Source organism: Acyrthosiphon pisum, chromosome A2 (genome assembly GCF_005508785.2).
Source record: "Acyrthosiphon pisum isolate AL4f chromosome A2, pea_aphid_22Mar2018_4r6ur, whole genome shotgun sequence".
Lineage (NCBI taxonomy): Eukaryota > Metazoa > Arthropoda > Insecta > Hemiptera > Aphididae > Acyrthosiphon > Acyrthosiphon pisum.
The window spans coordinates 87,436,000-87,453,416 of NC_042495.1; the positions used below are offsets into that span (position 1 = coordinate 87,436,000).

The window sequence follows — 17,417 nt, forward strand, 5'->3', positions numbered from 1 at the left end:
ACAACATTTGATATTCACTCGATTTCTTACGTAACGATTTTCTTACGATTTGTTTGGTAAAAATGCGTGAAAATTTAATGCAAGACTCCTGATACATTGTTACAACAGCAGTTGAAAAATATTAAAAATACATAGGCACAATTATTTTTTATAAGCATTTGAAGTTGAAATTTTGACAAAATTTATCAAATTTAAAATTGAATAATTATTTTGTAGTTAAAAATTATAACGCGTTACCTAATGGATATTGTGATATGATTAATTTGAAAATTATTAATAATACTATGGATAAGTATACCTAAATATGTATGTCTAATATCTAGACTGACATACCATCTCCGCTCAGAATCGTTTTTCTTATACAGTGATATTATATCATTGAATTCAAATTTAATACTATCCATTATACAGTGACCCACTTATAACCTACTGTACAGCATAGCGACATCCGCTTACCCACCTTTTTTTTCTGATTTTTTCTTATTATTTTTTGATTTACAACTTTACAAGCTAATATGTTTTATGCCACTTACTCGTTTTCTAACATTATAGTTCTAACCTAACTAAAAAAATATATTAAAATAGTTAAGAAATGATAGTAACCGTGTTATGTTGTACTTTTTATACCAACGTTAAGATACAAAGCTAAAACTGTTAAACGTTTCGTAGACATGGCACACGGAGAACCAAAAATACGTTCTTTAGATAGCCCACGGTTCTTAAGGTTTTTTTTTTGTAGTGTTCTTTGGTATTTTTTCTATTTTTGTCGCTGGGGAATCGTAAGAAGGATTTTCCATTGCTCTCTGATTTATTGTATAAAGGTTTTCTGCGGTACAAAGCCCTTTCAATTTAAAAAAGGTCTTCCGGAGGGATAAAAATGGCGCGGAGCACGCTTTAAAGTATTAATGGCGTCTATGATGCATTCTTAAGCCACAAACTGATAAATTTATAAATGTTCAATATTGAGAACTTCGATAATGGGTTCTTATTTATCATTTTATTTTTTTGTTAATATTTTAACAGTATAATTTATTCAAAATTTGGGTTAGACGTATTTAATGCATTAGGTACCTATTAATTTTATAATTATAATTAAGAGTCTTAATTTTAACCAACATTTTTTAGTTTGAATATCTTAATAATTTTTAACTGGTACCTATAAGCCATTGAAATTTATGTAATATATAAAATTATTAATAATTTTTTTTTGTGAAGTTCTTATGTCATTAGAGAAATTAAGGAGAGAAATTCATTCTCATTTATTATAATTAATTCTTAAATTATTACAAAAAAAACCTGTCATCTAGTAAAGTCACGAGTGAATAGTCACATAATATAAAGTTTAATTAGTTTATAGGGAGCGCGTAGAATACATTTATAATATTACAATCGATGTTTCTAATTTTTTTTCCTTGGGCCTAAACGTTATAAAGGTATTTTTTATGCATCTATATTTTTTTATTACTATGCGATTAGACTGAATCAAAATTTGCATTAAAAAATCGTTTGCACATGTAAACTAGCTGTTTCATGTCAAATATGAAAGAGGTATAGGTAAATATGTTCAATAGAAATGCCGAGATTTCACTGTATGTATATAGTGTTACTAAAAATGAGGGAATTCAAGAGATACATGTGCTGTATATTTCGTATAACCGCAAAGTTTAGTTTTTTATTATTTTTGTCTCAAAAAATAACTTACCTGCAACATCTCCGGCGACGAGGGTGTCCAGCGATAGAACTATTATATTACGTAACATAATATAGTAGCTCCGGAACGTAGACAAATTTACTACGGCACGTGACCTGTCGGACGACAACCGCCGATTTATAAACGATGTGATGTGTACTCCCTTATACTGGATTTTCGATTGTTCTTCTAGTCATGAATCCGATATTTGTCAACTTGAAAAACTGAACCGTCTTTTTTATACTCCCCTTTACTATTTTTTTTTGTCTAGATTAACACGGAAATTGCGTTTCTATGGTCTAAAATGTATATAGAATCACGTTTAGCAATATAAAACTGACCTCCGATGTACATTTTTTTATATTAGACTTATCGTTTATTTATATACACTTGAATTAGGTACCTTAAGTATATTCACAATGTCTATTATGTTCTATACACGTCTTTTTTTTTTTTTTTTTGATACTTAGTAAAAAGCTATAAAAAAAGTTTTACGCAGTAACTCCGTGTGAATTTTTATTGAACACAGATGGTAACTTCAGGGTCCAGGGAGATCACTTATTGAATTTATTATTAGTTTTCGAAAAAATAGCAAATACAAACAATTGAATAACAAAGAAATAATGTAAGCATTTTCAGATAAACCAATAACCACTCGAAATCATTTTTTGATTCTGATGATTTACTATCGATTTAAAGTATTAATTGGTCACGCCGCTATTCAGTGGAACGTCTTTTAATTTTTTATTTTATTCTCTATTTATGTTTATAATATGTAGAACACTACGCAAATAATCAATATAATTTCCAATTGCATATTGTCTAATAATTGATGGTGTAATTGTATTTATGTAGCCACATAGGTAATTGACCCCAAAACTTAAGATCTGCTCGAGAGTTAACATTTCATTTTAAAAACTGATATAGTTTGAGCGAATGCTGCAGCAAAGGCACTGTGAACAATTTTTTTCATCTTTTTTTTCACCGCAGTAGGTAGGTAGGCACTTCGTCAGATTTCACAGATAAATCCACTCGTGTTTCTGAGTTTTTCAAAAGACTAAGAGATTTTTTTTTCTCTAATGAAAATCCAAGAGCTCTACTGCGTTTCATTATCCGGGCACAAAAGAAAAGGGCGGCCACGCCACTTGACCGCATAGACCGTGATACTGCATTTTAAGACGTTTTACCCGATTGGCGGTCATACAAATATTATTACATTTCCTGCATTTCTATAATATTAACCATTGCGATAATTGTTGCCATGTTAGTGCTTGATGTATAATATTTATTATTATTTATTAATTATTACATTCATTATAAATGTCACTCCATTAAAACTCGTATTCGAATGTGTTTCTTTATTTGACACTTATGCACACGATACCTAATGTTCTATATAATTAAATCCATGCTATAAAGCATATTTTATAATTTGCCTGAATAATAGATTTTTTTTTAAATTTAGTTATTACAATATATTTAACATGAGAACTATGAATAGGTATATTCGTGTTATATTAATATTATATCTAATATTTTACTAAAATTATTATTTTAATGTATTGTGTTTATGTGGCTGTGTGAATTATATGTTAAGAGTTCCGAACTTATCGTATTAAAAAAAAAAACTTTCAATTTATAAGATAAAAATGCAATTTAGTTGAATTGAAAAAAATTAATACTATAAAATATTTATATTTCGAAATAATATATTGACATTTAATTAAAATATAAAAAGTAATTTTGTCCTAAAAATTGTAAGTTATGCTTCTGTAGTATTTGAGAATATAAATATTTTTCAAATATCGATATTATCATAAATCCTAACGGTTATATCAATGGCTCAATGCAAAACGGTTTGAAATATCAGCTTTTATCCGACGTTAAACTATAAAATTATGAAAACTTAGTAGAGGTAAATAAAATAGTATCGGTGTGAAATTTATCCGGAGACTTTCGGGTTTTATTCGTGTTTATTGTTTTTTATAACACAGACATTTTTTTTTATGATTATTAAGAATAGGGCAAGCGAACGACGTATCTAAACTAAACACGGTACAGCTTTGTTATTCGGCGCGGGTGTTATTACAACTTTTAATGGGGTTCTTGTTTCGTCCTTGTTTCTCTGTCTTTCTCTCTCTATATACACATATACATAGACTGAAATTCAAGTTAATATCGGCGACGAGCGGTGGATAAACCCTGGTCCGAACTTCGGGCTTCTAAAAACTTTTTTGCTGATGACTGTGTGTTGGAAGTCGCCGCCGACGCCGTTTATTGCCGCCAGACTGAAAATATCCACTTAATTTCAACGGGGTCCCTTCTTAACTCCTCTCCGTCCTTCTCCAAGTAAGGGTCCTATTTTTCCGGAAACAGTACGGATTTATGTTTATTTTTGTTGTTGTTTGTTAATAGGTACAATATGCTGCGCTTGGTTCGGAGCTTTCAGACATTTTTTTTTGTTGTTCTCAATTCTCCCACGGATATAAAAGAAGTAAAATAACATTAGTCATTGCGTCAACATTATTAAACGATGAAATACTATATTTTTACTTTACTGTCGGAGTGAAATCCTAAAGCCATAGCCTTTCATATTATACATGGCTTTGGTAGGTATAGTGACTATTTATCATTCACAAATGCTTGCGTTTCTTGATTGATTGAAAAAAGTATTTTTCTGACATTTTTTATTCTTTAAATTTTAAATTTTCGCCGAGGTTGTATTATATTTTTTAGAATATGTTTTTTTATCTTTCTTGACTAATATCTCTCATTTTTTATTTTTAATAATGTACACAGTTCATCATAATTTAAAATTATGCCCACACACTGATTTTTGTTATCTATCTCTCTCCATATTTATGCATGAAATATAGCAAATTAATTTTTCATGTAATCAATACAAGATTTATGGGTAATTTTGCTAAGGTAAAATGTTGACTTACTATTAAGTTTAAAATAAGACAATCATTACTTGCCACCTGCATACTAACATTAATATTTATTTTACAACAAAATTAAAATATTCTTTAAAATAATAGCATAGCATCAACAATTGCAAAAGAAAACAAATTTATTTTGTTTTTTCTTTATTTATAATGGTTTCACCTACATTTCCATTAACCTATAACCCACTGCTATCATTACGTGAAAACTATATTTGCCATGTTTTATGATTAGGAAATATCAGTAACCTATATAAAATTCGTGTAGTCGTAAATATTATTCAGCCTACAGTGCACTAGATATTATTTAAGTTTATAGTACATTCGTTTAGCAAAACAATATATAAATATAATATTGAATACATTTATTTAGTAGGTAAAATTATTTTCACTCGTTACACGTATTACTATTGATTATAAATAACTTACTGTATATTTTAATAATATTAATATGTCAGGTTTAAAGTATAATATATAATTTTGACACAAACCAACTTTCCAAGTTCAATATTTACATAATATCGAATATAGTATGCCTCGCCACAAGCTCTGCTTAATGGGGTAAATTAAATAATTAATATACTTATTGTAACTGTATTATTTATTCAATAAAAAAAAAAAATAGTATTGATTTGTGTTAATTTTGAGATTTTTAAAAGTCAGATATAAACATTTTGTTAATATTAAATACATTTGAAAATGTTTATTACCACTAGGCGCACTAGGTAATAATTTTTCGCGCCTATTACTTTCTACCTATGCAATGTTGGTGTAAATGCCTCTAATGATATTTTACGTTCATCAATGACACAATATACCATACAGTTATGAAATAAAATAGTCATTTTTGTTTGTTGCATAATAAATGCTATACTTACTGATTTTTGATTGCTTTTCATTTTATGATTCATGATATACTACTCATTTTCTAACATCAATAAGAATTTTAATTCAATTGTTAATTATAAAATACTGTATAGAACATTAAAACATATTATAGATATACGGTATACTAATAGCTAGTAAACTAACACAAAAAACATAATACTTACGTATAAGTACTAACATAATATACAACAATAGTTATTTCCTATTATAATATTTGTATATAACTTTAATTAAAGTTTTAATATACAAAACCAAAATCTTCTATTTATTTTTCATTGCGACAACGTAAACTTTTACCAAAAAATTTTACTTAAAAACATTTTTTAATCTTAATTTAAAAAGTATATACTTAATATTACTTTCGTTTTCGTCATGGTAGGTAATTTTTTAGTTTTTAATCTAATTTGAAATTGTAATTCTATGTATTATTATAACAAATACAAAAAAATAATTTGAAAGTATTAGGTAATTAAAGTATTAACCTAGGTACATGGTTTTCTTACTGATAATTTCTTGACGTAATTTATCATTCAAATAATAATAATATTAAATATAGCCACATAAGTAATATTTATTTTAATACCATATTAAAAATAATATATTATGACTATTATAACATTTGTTTAAAATATTAAGAGGACGCTACACCTGCATTTGCGTGGTATCCGTCTTACAAACCTATAACATAGCACATTTTACTCTATTATTTTTAAAATTAAAGTGAATTGACCCATAATAAAATGTAAATGTAAGATTATTAACTAGGGCATCTCACAGGTTTTTATTGATATTAATATTTTAAACAAGTTATAACCTTTTAGAAACTACTTTTATGGGTCAATAAACTCTAATTTTAACAATAATAGAGTAAAATGAATATTGTTGACGTAAAATTTACTATTGGTGTACGTTTGATTGGCGGATACAACACATGCGGGTTTAGCGTCTTCTTGATAACATTGATTTTTGTGATTAATTTTTCCTTATAAATATTCTATCATACTATACAATCAATTTAGATTCTGAGCAATGAATATATTGATTTTACAATGATGTGTGTTTTTTACATTTTTTTTCTTAATTGTGTGTGTACCTACTACCTATCACGATAAGTAGTCGAAATAATATTTCGATTTTCAACTTCAGTATCTTTTCCGATGGGAAAGTTAACCTAGTTGATGTATTGGACAGGTAAAAATTACCAAAAGTTTACCAATGCGCCCAGAAAAACAAAAAAAAAATTAAGGAAAAAAAAAAATTTTTACGCAAAATCAGTTTACGACGAAATCGACTTTGGTTTTTGGCGTTACTCTTAAAAAATTACCGTAGATAATATATGAAATTTTCTATACTTTAAATTAAATGTTTATATTAGCAATTTCTATGCACTATAGAATTTTTGCTCAGAATCGTTTTTCGTATGCAATGATATTATATCATTGAATTTAAATTTAACACCATCCATTACAGTGACCCACTTATTGTAACCTACTTTTTAGAAGAGCGACATCCACTTACCCGCTTTAATTCAAAGGATTAGACTTTTTAGATTCTAAGCTGGATGAATGAATTGATTTGACATTGACGTGTGTGTTTTTTGTTGTGTATCCACATTTTGGAGTATAAATTTGCTTCAATCTTTATGTTTGAGTATGATTTCTGTTAGAAAATTTGATCTGGTTGGTACTTTGCTGTGGTCGACAATTTTCAGTATTATTTTCAGTATTATTTTCTGATTTTTTGTGAAAAACTATCAATGGACCTCAGTTAAATTTACAGTAATATTTACAAAACGCTAGTTTTTGACAAAGTTTATGTTGTTTAAATTGTAAGTTAAAATTTCATTACATTTTCAATTTAAATATCTAATACAAAAGCGCCGTTTGAAGTTCAAATTTTGACAAAACCGGATATTTCAACGAAAAAATTAATTGATAGTGTAAATGTATAGTTATTTTGTTGTACCTAATTTAAAAAAATATAAATCAAAGAAACCTGAAACATTTTCCATTATCTACGTAGGTATATTATTATTTCCTTTAGACAATTACCTATATTTTTAATATATTTAGACTTATTTTAAGCTGTTTATACTACGAGTCTATTCACACTATACTACAGTGCGTCAGTATTGACTTATAAGTTATATCTATATTTTCCATATATTAGCCAACAATTAATTTAACCTACCCAATTAAGAAAATAATAATAATAATATAATATAGGTACACTATCCTTAGAAATGGATACTGTTTCATCTCCTTTACTGCTCAGATTCATTTTTACTTTCAATGATTTATCGTATTGAATTACAATTTAACGCATCCATCACGGGGACTTACTGGATGAGTTGATAAATATTTTATCACACTTTCGTCAATCAAAAATTTGTTTCATATTCCTTCAATAAAAACATACAACATTAATAAGTACCTATATTTTTTTTAAATTAAAATTAAAATTTAATATTACTATTATATTAACTTGTATGAATTCGATATAATTGTTTTGTAACACAAATGTGGTTCTATAAATTAATCTATAATTATATAGGTAAATGATAATACTGTGTTTTTTGAAACGAATGTTGTTTTTTATACTTAAAAACTTTTTGTATTTGTCAAAAAGTGCTTGGTTATTGTTCTTATTATCGAGTTAATTCACCATCGTCAATATTGAATGATTTTCGGAGAAATTTGTAACTATGATCTTGAGTTAATTTTTAATATCAACATAGAATATATAATAATACGTTTATAATATACTTTGAATATCAAGAGCTTCATAGGTCAATGTGAATTAAAGATGAAGACATGACATGAAGCGTATTGTGGAGAGACCATAATAATAAAAAAAAAATAGAAACATTTAATGAAATAAAAATAATTTTATTGAGTTTAACGAAAACGGAAAATGTCGAGATGCCAGTACACGCCGTTTATATCTTTATAATAAAGAAATTATATCTCTAATATCTTAATTATAGTTGAATGTATAATATCGATTTATACCCAGTACTATATCCAATCTGCCAAAAGCTAATTGTCCATCTTGGTTGAATCAGTTCACAAAGCTAGTTACACCGACGCAAATTTGCCCGTGTATTGAGTTCCGCCAAAACCAAGATACACTTATATTTAGTGCTGTATGCCTATATCTTATATTATTTTCATTTTTTCACGGGTGAAGTCGGGTTGACTCAACTAAAAATTGATTTTGGTTTGAAGTTAATATTCTCAAAAACTACTCGACCGTTTTTAATAAAAGGTAAGTATATTAATAGAATCCTTGAGACTTAGCGAGTGTTTATAGCTTATTTTTTAAACTCTTATAGATATCTAAAGAGTAGCCCACACATGATTTTTTCAGCTTATAAAAAAAGAAGAATGTTTCTTATGTAAATGACAAAATGGTTACATACTATATATCACTATTATAATTAAAAGAAATACGGCATATACATTTTTTTACAAATTTAATATATTTATTGAATATACAAATCTTTGGCCCGGATAGCAACGTCGGCGGGACAGCTGGTATATATTATAATAATTATCTACAAGTATAAATACAAATAAATAATATATATTAAAAAAACTCACATCATTGTAAAACCAATAGATTCATCGCTCCGCTCCGAATTTAAGATGGTTTTAAAATATACACCAAATGGCTATGAAAATATACGCTTATTATGTGAAATAATATAAATAAATAAATTATATGAAAGACCGAGTCCACATATCTGCAAGACTGGGCTATTGCGACATTTAAGATCGGCTATGTACAAAATGTCACGTACGTTTCACCAGCACCACCATTTTCAAAATATTGAAATTTTATTATTCGATCTTTTAGTATGCTATTTGTACGACTTGCGAGACTTGTGAAAAGAAAGTTATGTATAAAGCTGTTGGTGTACGGTTTTGTTTTGTTTTTTTGCACTCACCGTAAATAAAAATAAAACGAGATCAACGATATAAGAGTTGTTAGCTGTGGTGACGATTATTGTGGGCGGGCGGATGGGTAGTTACGAGTCGCGTAGGTTTAGAAAACATAACCTCTAGGGTGATACAATTTTTACCGGGGAATAATCATTCGAGCTTTTGAACTTTATTCTCCCACATCGACCCCTTTCACAAGTCTGCCTCGTAGGTTTGGGCGCATGAAAAATTGACGTCTTGGCAGAACATTATAAACGGAAATTTTTCACGTCGACGTTGGGTCGAAAGTCATTTTTTCCATTCTCACGACGGCGGCTGTCTCAACGACGTATATCTTACGTATCCCTCGCCCCACTTCCCCTAGGTCGTTTTTGTTGCTGACGAATAATAATAATAATAATAATCGTAACCCTCTTGCTTCTCGCTCGTACTACCCACGTGGGCCTCCCCCCGACAATAATAACCGGATCCCTCCCCTACCTACCTACCCTTGGAATGACCTTTGCCGGTTACAAGCAGATAGCGCGTGCTATATTCTCTGCGGGGATTACGCGTTGACGTTAAGTCTGAAGTATTGACGGACGGAACGCACCATCGTCGTGGCTTACCTATAAACTTTGCTGCTGCTGTTCTTGTAAAGTTTACATAACCACAGGAGTTAATCAAACTTAAATGAATGGGTTTCTACTTTTCTGCTGCGTATATATATTACAGCAATTGCTGTACATTAATAGTAGTTACCCACTGTTCAAGACACCGCTACAGTAGTCGAATCTTAACGAATTCATGTAAACGTACATAATATTATTGTATAGTTGTACCTACCTATATGTATAATATAAACTTAAACTTTTTTGATATAAAGCCGAATCCAATTTTATAAACGCCCATAATATACACGGTTTTTTGTTAAGCTTAACACAAATAAGCATGCCTTATATTATGCTATCATTAAGCAGTGATTTTTTGATTTTTGAACGCATGACATTCATTTGAAAAAGTCAAAGCTACGTTTTTGAGAAATAAAATATATATCAAATCCTTTTTAAAATTATTTATTGCACATATTATTTATTCAGGTGCATAAGTAGATATTTTCTCTAAAGATATCAACATCAATTGAATGCACGTTTTACAACTTTTTACATTTTTGAGCGTTATACGAGCATCAAATTAAATTGCAAGGAATAGTCTGTAGCGAATTTGAACTGCACTTCTCTACAAGTTCATGGTCTTAAATGTATAAACTATCTCAGGTTCAATATTTGATTTTCATAAATTACCATTTTAAGACCGGGAATTGAAAATATATTGAAGCTGTAATTTAAAAAAAGCAAAAACATTTTTTTATATTAGTTTTTTGTATAAAATATAATAATATAAACTATAATAAAAGGTACATACTTAAAAATACAAAAAAACGAGTGTATTACGCTAAAATAATCACCTATCGTTTATATAATATGCATATATGTATAAACATGCATAGTTACATATGTATATGTATATGTATTTATTGTACTTAAATGATATTTCATGCAAGGGGATTCCCATAGGCTTACTATAAGCAATATTATAAAATATACGATATTATTTAACATAATTTTATTTTTCATCGTTTATGGAATGTACAGTTTGTATGTAGAAACAATTGTAATACCCACGTATAATATCTATCTTACATATTTCGTATTTCGAAATTCTACATTTATTTTCAGAATTATTTCTCTTGTATACTTTTGTGTGTTAACTCGTATCTTTCAAATTGAATCCTTGTAAAACCTATACATTTACAATAATAGTGTGATTGGAGTAGCAATAACGTTAAAGAAATGTCTTACACTTGGCAAGAATTACACAGTTAAAATATTTGATGATATGGACCATTAATATTGTTGGTTCTTCTTCGGAAATATTGTTATAAACTGTTTTTGATGATTTTTTTGGTATCAACCGCTTCATGTTATGCACCTACTGACTTGCAAATTGTGCATATCGATAAAAACAACTATTATTATTGTATTGTATTGTATTTATTATAAAGGTAATACTATAAGAACCTGCAGTGTAATAATTCCATAGAAAATATTTTTTTATATAGGAACAATGATTCTGATGACAGTATAATACAATCTTTTATAAATTGTGTGTTTCCATTGGTGTATTCACTGGGAGGAGGGTAACTACACCCCCCTCCCACAAATTTAGTTCTAAGTACGCCACTGTGTGTCTCATGTCCATAATTAATTAGTTAATTAATGTTATAATAATTATTCATATCTATAAACAAGTTTGGGTATTTTTATCCTTGCTAAAACGTACTGTCTCTTTGTTTGTTTTATTTTTTTCTTGAGTCAAACATTGTTAGGTGATTTAAAAAAAATGATTATTCTATTCCTCGACGTACTCGATGTATGTGATAATATAAATTAATTTTTTTAATATTAAGTAGCATTCTTTTATTTTAATTAATCAATTCAAATTATCTTAAGATTGATATTGAAGACTACGTCGACGGTGCGGTTTGTTTATTAATTTATTTCGAACAACTTAGCTAATGGTTAAATTTGAAAGAATAATATTTTTTCAGAATAATAATGTAGTGAATATGGTTATCTGTATGTTATATTCTCGTAGATAGATTTATTCTCAACACATATACATTGGCATGTTAGGAAAATTGGAATCAGTTTGTAATGAACTACCTAACAGAGAGGGCATAGTAGTGACACATATCTTTTTTGTGTCGATTTATTTCGTACTTCACGCGTATAAAGGTGTCAATAATAATTTATAAGAATATATTATATTCTACGATACAAGGTTTATTTTTATTTTTCACAATTGGATGGTATACGCTAGGTCGTAAATCATACGAAAAAAAACGATGAATTTAATATAGCTGGACCAGCTAATAAATCGCTTTCGTTATACTATTGTTTTATCGTCTGTATTTCTTCTGTGGCGGGTCCTGCAGGAAATCTCAATTTTTAACGGGGTTTGACAGTTATTGAAGCCCTCTTCGGGTGGATGAAAAATAAATAATACCCAGAAAATGAGTTTGGGGACCCAATCCTGGCTTCACTGCAAGATTGGAAATCTCCGTCTGGTTCGTTTAATACCAATATAAGTGGCGTGTGGCGTATTTCTCTACGCCTCCCTGTTCATATACGACCCTCTGGCGTGTACATAAGAGAAAATTTAAAATTCACCCTCGGTCACCCGTCACGATTGCCTTATTAATGAGTTTTTCATTTCATTTAATTTAATATATATATTTTTTAATAATATTATTATTATGATTACAGAACGGCGAACGAGGCTATTTGGAAGGCTTAGCGTCCCGGTACGCGGATCTGTACAACACCCATTATCGGGACATTCTGGAGTATCTGGACGAACTTAGGGCCGCTGAGTGGGCTGAATTATCTCCCCGGATCACGTTGTTAGCCCCCTCGTCACCCTCCAGGTCGCCGTGCAACATGGCCGGAAATCCGTACTCTCATCACCTGTACGCGCCCGGAAAATACTCTGTGAGTATTCAAAATCACGATTTTCGTTCTATATTACATACATACATGTTAAAAGATTTACGTAGGTACTTGAACCGTTGTTATGTTTCTATAATAGTACCTATACTGCTTATTTTTTTCTAAACAAAATGTTTTAACTCTAAATAATATTTTGTGAACAACGTATAATAACAAAATAAACATTATACTATGTGTGTTTCGGATTAATGTTATACCCTCATTTAAATTTATGAAAGCCATTTTGATCACGGTCAATACCTCATATTCTCATTTTTTATAATGTATATAATATATTTTGATAAAACAATCTAAAATTCTTATACCTATTGCCAATACTTTTTCATTCGTATTTATCGTATTATAGTATATTGTATTAGCTTAAGTATTAGTATCAGGGACTGGAACCTTTTGAATTTATTGGTATCGGTTCCGGTACCGGTTCTCCAAAAATAAAATAACGGTTCCGGTCCTGGTTCTTTGATGAAAAAAAATAAAGGTACCGGTGCCGGTTCCAGATAGTACCGAAAAATATAATAATTTTAAATACCTATCCGGAATGCGGGTTTTGTTAATATAGTATAAGAAATATTAGAAAACTCATAATATGATCATACATAGATTATACACAAAACAATAATACCTTTAAATTATGATGAGTAAAATTATTTTATTTTTGAACCTAAAAGAAACTTTTTAATTTAAAAATTCTGGTTTGGTTCTGGTACTTTATATATTAAAATACAATTGTTGGTTCCGGTTCCAGTTTTAAATATTTTAAAGGTTCCGGTTCCAGAACCGCTTCTTTTAGTTTCGGGTCCAGTCCCTGATTAGTATAAGCATTTTATTCCACACTAAATTTTATTCCACACATATAGTTTATACTTTATTAATTTAATATATAATGTTAGAGCGTTATTTGTTTTCTTTTTCTGACCTACGCGTAACGTAGATGCTAAACTTCTTCGTGCAAGCAGTTTATGACAATTTTTGAGAAGTCTGAGAGTAAAATCACATATTACAAAAATTATAGAGAATATGAATAATATTTGCTTAAGGTTATACAGGGTGACTCTTATCATTGAACACTAATTATTTCAAGAGGTTTAAATGTTTTTGAAAGTATTATTTTAAACAGTTTCCAAGTCGTTTACCAAGCAACGTTGTTTTTATTAAAAAATTATATTTTCAAGTATATTTATCCTTATAATTTTTAAGTTTTTTACTTTTTTGAATGATCACATGGAGTTTTAATTTCATATTCCAAAGTAGAATATTTTTCTAAGTATTTCGAACATAAAAATCGAATTTAGGGCGAGTAGTTTATGGGTTATAAATATTTAAAGTTTAGATAAGCGGAGTGGAGTGGTACTACGGGGCTACCCCGCGAAATATTTGTCCACTACTCCGCTCATCTAAACTTTAAATACTTATAACTCATAAACTACTAGCCCTAAATTTGATTTTTATGTTTCAAAATACTTAGAAAATTAATCTGCTTTGGAATATGAAATTAAAGCTCTATGTTGTCGTTCAAAACAGTAAAAACTTGAAAAATTATCAGGATAAAAATACTTGAAAATACGTTGTTTTGTAAACGACTTGAAACTATGTAAAATAATATTTTCAAAAACATTTACATTTCTTGAAATAATGAAGGTTCAGTGATAAAAGAATCACCTTGTACATATCGGGTTGTATTTTATTTATTATTTGGCGTTATATTCAACTTTAAATGAAAATTAACTGGGTATCTAGGTATTTAGACTATATTTAGACTAAAATATTTGTCAAATTCTCGAAAATATTATACTTTCTATAATTTTTTTGAAGGTCGGTTTTACTATAAAATAACTCAATAATCATAAAAAAAAAGTTTTGCACAAATGAGTTTGGTCTATGTAGCTTGTGAGCGCTGAAATCCTCTTAAGTATACTCTTGAAAATCATCAAAAACCCATAGTGATGAAAATATGCAGATTATAAGAAGTTTTAAAGTAATTTATTTATGTTTGTATTTTTCTTCACTCTGTATTTACAGTTTAATCGGACTTAGTACTCCTGTGTAATTATTATTTAAATACGTTCAATTTATATGGACTGGAGTCATTAGATACTATACAATAGATATCATATATATTATATGTATTTTTGCGTTATATCGTCCGTGAGTATTTAATGTTATTCTATCTAGACAAGAGACTATTGCTGTATGTGTTAATGAAAACACCCAATCAAATCACTAGATTTCACTAAAGTCGATTTGCGAATAAAAGGAAAATTGTCTTAGCGCGCGTCTATACTATACATACCTAACCTAACGTAGATGTATTTGTAACTAGCGACCATTTCAATCAGTCGTGCTAGACTCTTTTGAGTGCAGTTGTTGTTAAGTGAGTGGGACCCTTAGGGATTAGAGAGACGTTCAAAGGAGCTGAGAAAACGGCGGCGCACGTAAAGCGCGTAGGACGGGTAACGTTGGGGGCAGGAATGATGAGGGTAGCTCCGTCCATTCTATTCAGCGTTGATTGGGAAACTTTTGTCTGTTCCGGTGCGAAGACGCACGTACGTGTTACTAAAATCTATACGGCGGAGTTTTCGTACCTATTTATTTTTCACTATATTTTGGTCTTATTTTTTATTATTATTTATTTTACTTTTTTATTCCGCAGCCGTCTAGCTGTCTGAGCGATCGCGAAGAAGACGAAATTTACGGTCTGACAATGGCCGAAAGAAGGTTTCCGCCGGCCGCCGCGGCGGTTAGACCACCCGTACACCTGAACACCGCTATCAGACAGCACACCGTACAACAACCGTAAGTACAGTGAACAGTGAACGCACGTACATATTATATTATATATTATATTTATACATACGTGCATTTTAAATGCTTGGGCGTACTATTATTATTTTCTTATATCATAGCATTCGATCTATATATTTACGTTGTATATTATTCGTCGTATGTATTTGGAATGTCATGACGTACGCGCGAGCCAACGGTTAGGTCGCTCCTAAAGTCCATGCAAATGTATAGCATACCGTTGAAGTGAGTTTTTAGGGTTGTAGGTTATAATAGTGTTATTAGTATTAGCGGTTTATAAACTCCTTTCGTTTTGTTCCAATTTGCATGAAGTATCTCACATAAAACAAACGGATATATTAATGTATATATTCTTAAGAGCGATAATGCGATATAGATAATACTATATACTATATAGTTATTATTTTCTTTATATGAAGCATCACGGTTATAATTATTAATTTTTTTACACACATCCACTCTAAATTAATACACAATATTTAGTTTAAGAAAACGTAAACTTTAAGTATCTAATATTTTTTACTTACGCGCAATATAATAGTAAGGTACCTTTATAAAAAGTTAAAGCTACTTATAAAATATTATCTCATTGCATTATATTATTTTTAATAATTTAACTATAGGTGGGTAGGTAGGTACCTAACTTATATTTAAAGAATTTATTATTTATTCATATAGTTATTTCTTATTCATGAAACAAAGTTGCCAGTAATAAAACATTACTCATTCAAATTCAAGCAAGAGAAACTATTATAAAAGTTATACGATATTATATAATTACATATTTTAATTTTAATTAATACCTCGTAATATTTCGTACATAACAATTTTCATTTTATATTTAAATATTTGATAAAAAAATTTAAAAAAAAATACAATTTAAATTATGATTCTATGAATGATGAATAAAAATGTGCAGATAATTGCTTGAAATTTGAATATTACTTTTTACTTTTAAATTTTGGTTTCAACTTATTTTTAAAATGTTTTATTCTTGTTTACATAATATGCGTATCATATTATAGTATTATACAGGAAATTATTGTTTATAATAAATATAAAAATATTAACTTGTAAATACAATTCTGAAATAAGTTAAAAATATACAATTCAAATACAATTATTATTACTATTTGCTGGATTTCTAGTAAATATTTGATTAAGTCTTAATATAAAAGGAAGATGTCATACATATTACAAATAGCTGAATAACCTGGCGTTGCCTGGAAAAGAATCTTGATTAATTAACTCCTTTTAGGTGTAATTCGCTAAACTAAATTATCATAATTTGTTTTTAGTGTACCTAGTCAAATTTTCAAACACAACATATTTTAAAATTAAAATGTTTAGTTATATCTTTTTTTTCATATTTCCTCAAGCAATATTCTCGTATTGCTTATTTATTATAGAATTGTATTACTGAAATTATATTTTTTTGTTGATACTTTATTAGATTCTGAGCGAAGTGATGAATGTATTGATTAATTGTATAATGATGGGTTTTTTTTGTGTGTCTGAAGACACTTTTTGTTGTAGAAAAAATGCTCCGATCATCAACATTGATGAATCTAGTTGGTACTTTAGTTAATACATATAA

The 17,417-nt window shown here is 28.8% G+C and overlaps 1 protein-coding gene across 1 annotated transcript in view; it reads left to right on the forward strand.

The window, feature by feature from the left end:
* The window catches only part of LOC100164446, an 87,535-nt gene that overhangs the window by 25,757 nt on the left and 44,361 nt on the right, over positions 1 to 17,417 (forward strand). Inside the window, exons 2-3 of the mRNA XM_001951829.5 lie at positions 12,776 to 13,000; positions 15,669 to 15,811. Coding sequence (XP_001951864.2) covers positions 12,776 to 13,000; positions 15,669 to 15,811 — 368 coding nt within the window. The remainder of the gene's footprint in view (positions 1 to 12,775; positions 13,001 to 15,668; positions 15,812 to 17,417) is intronic.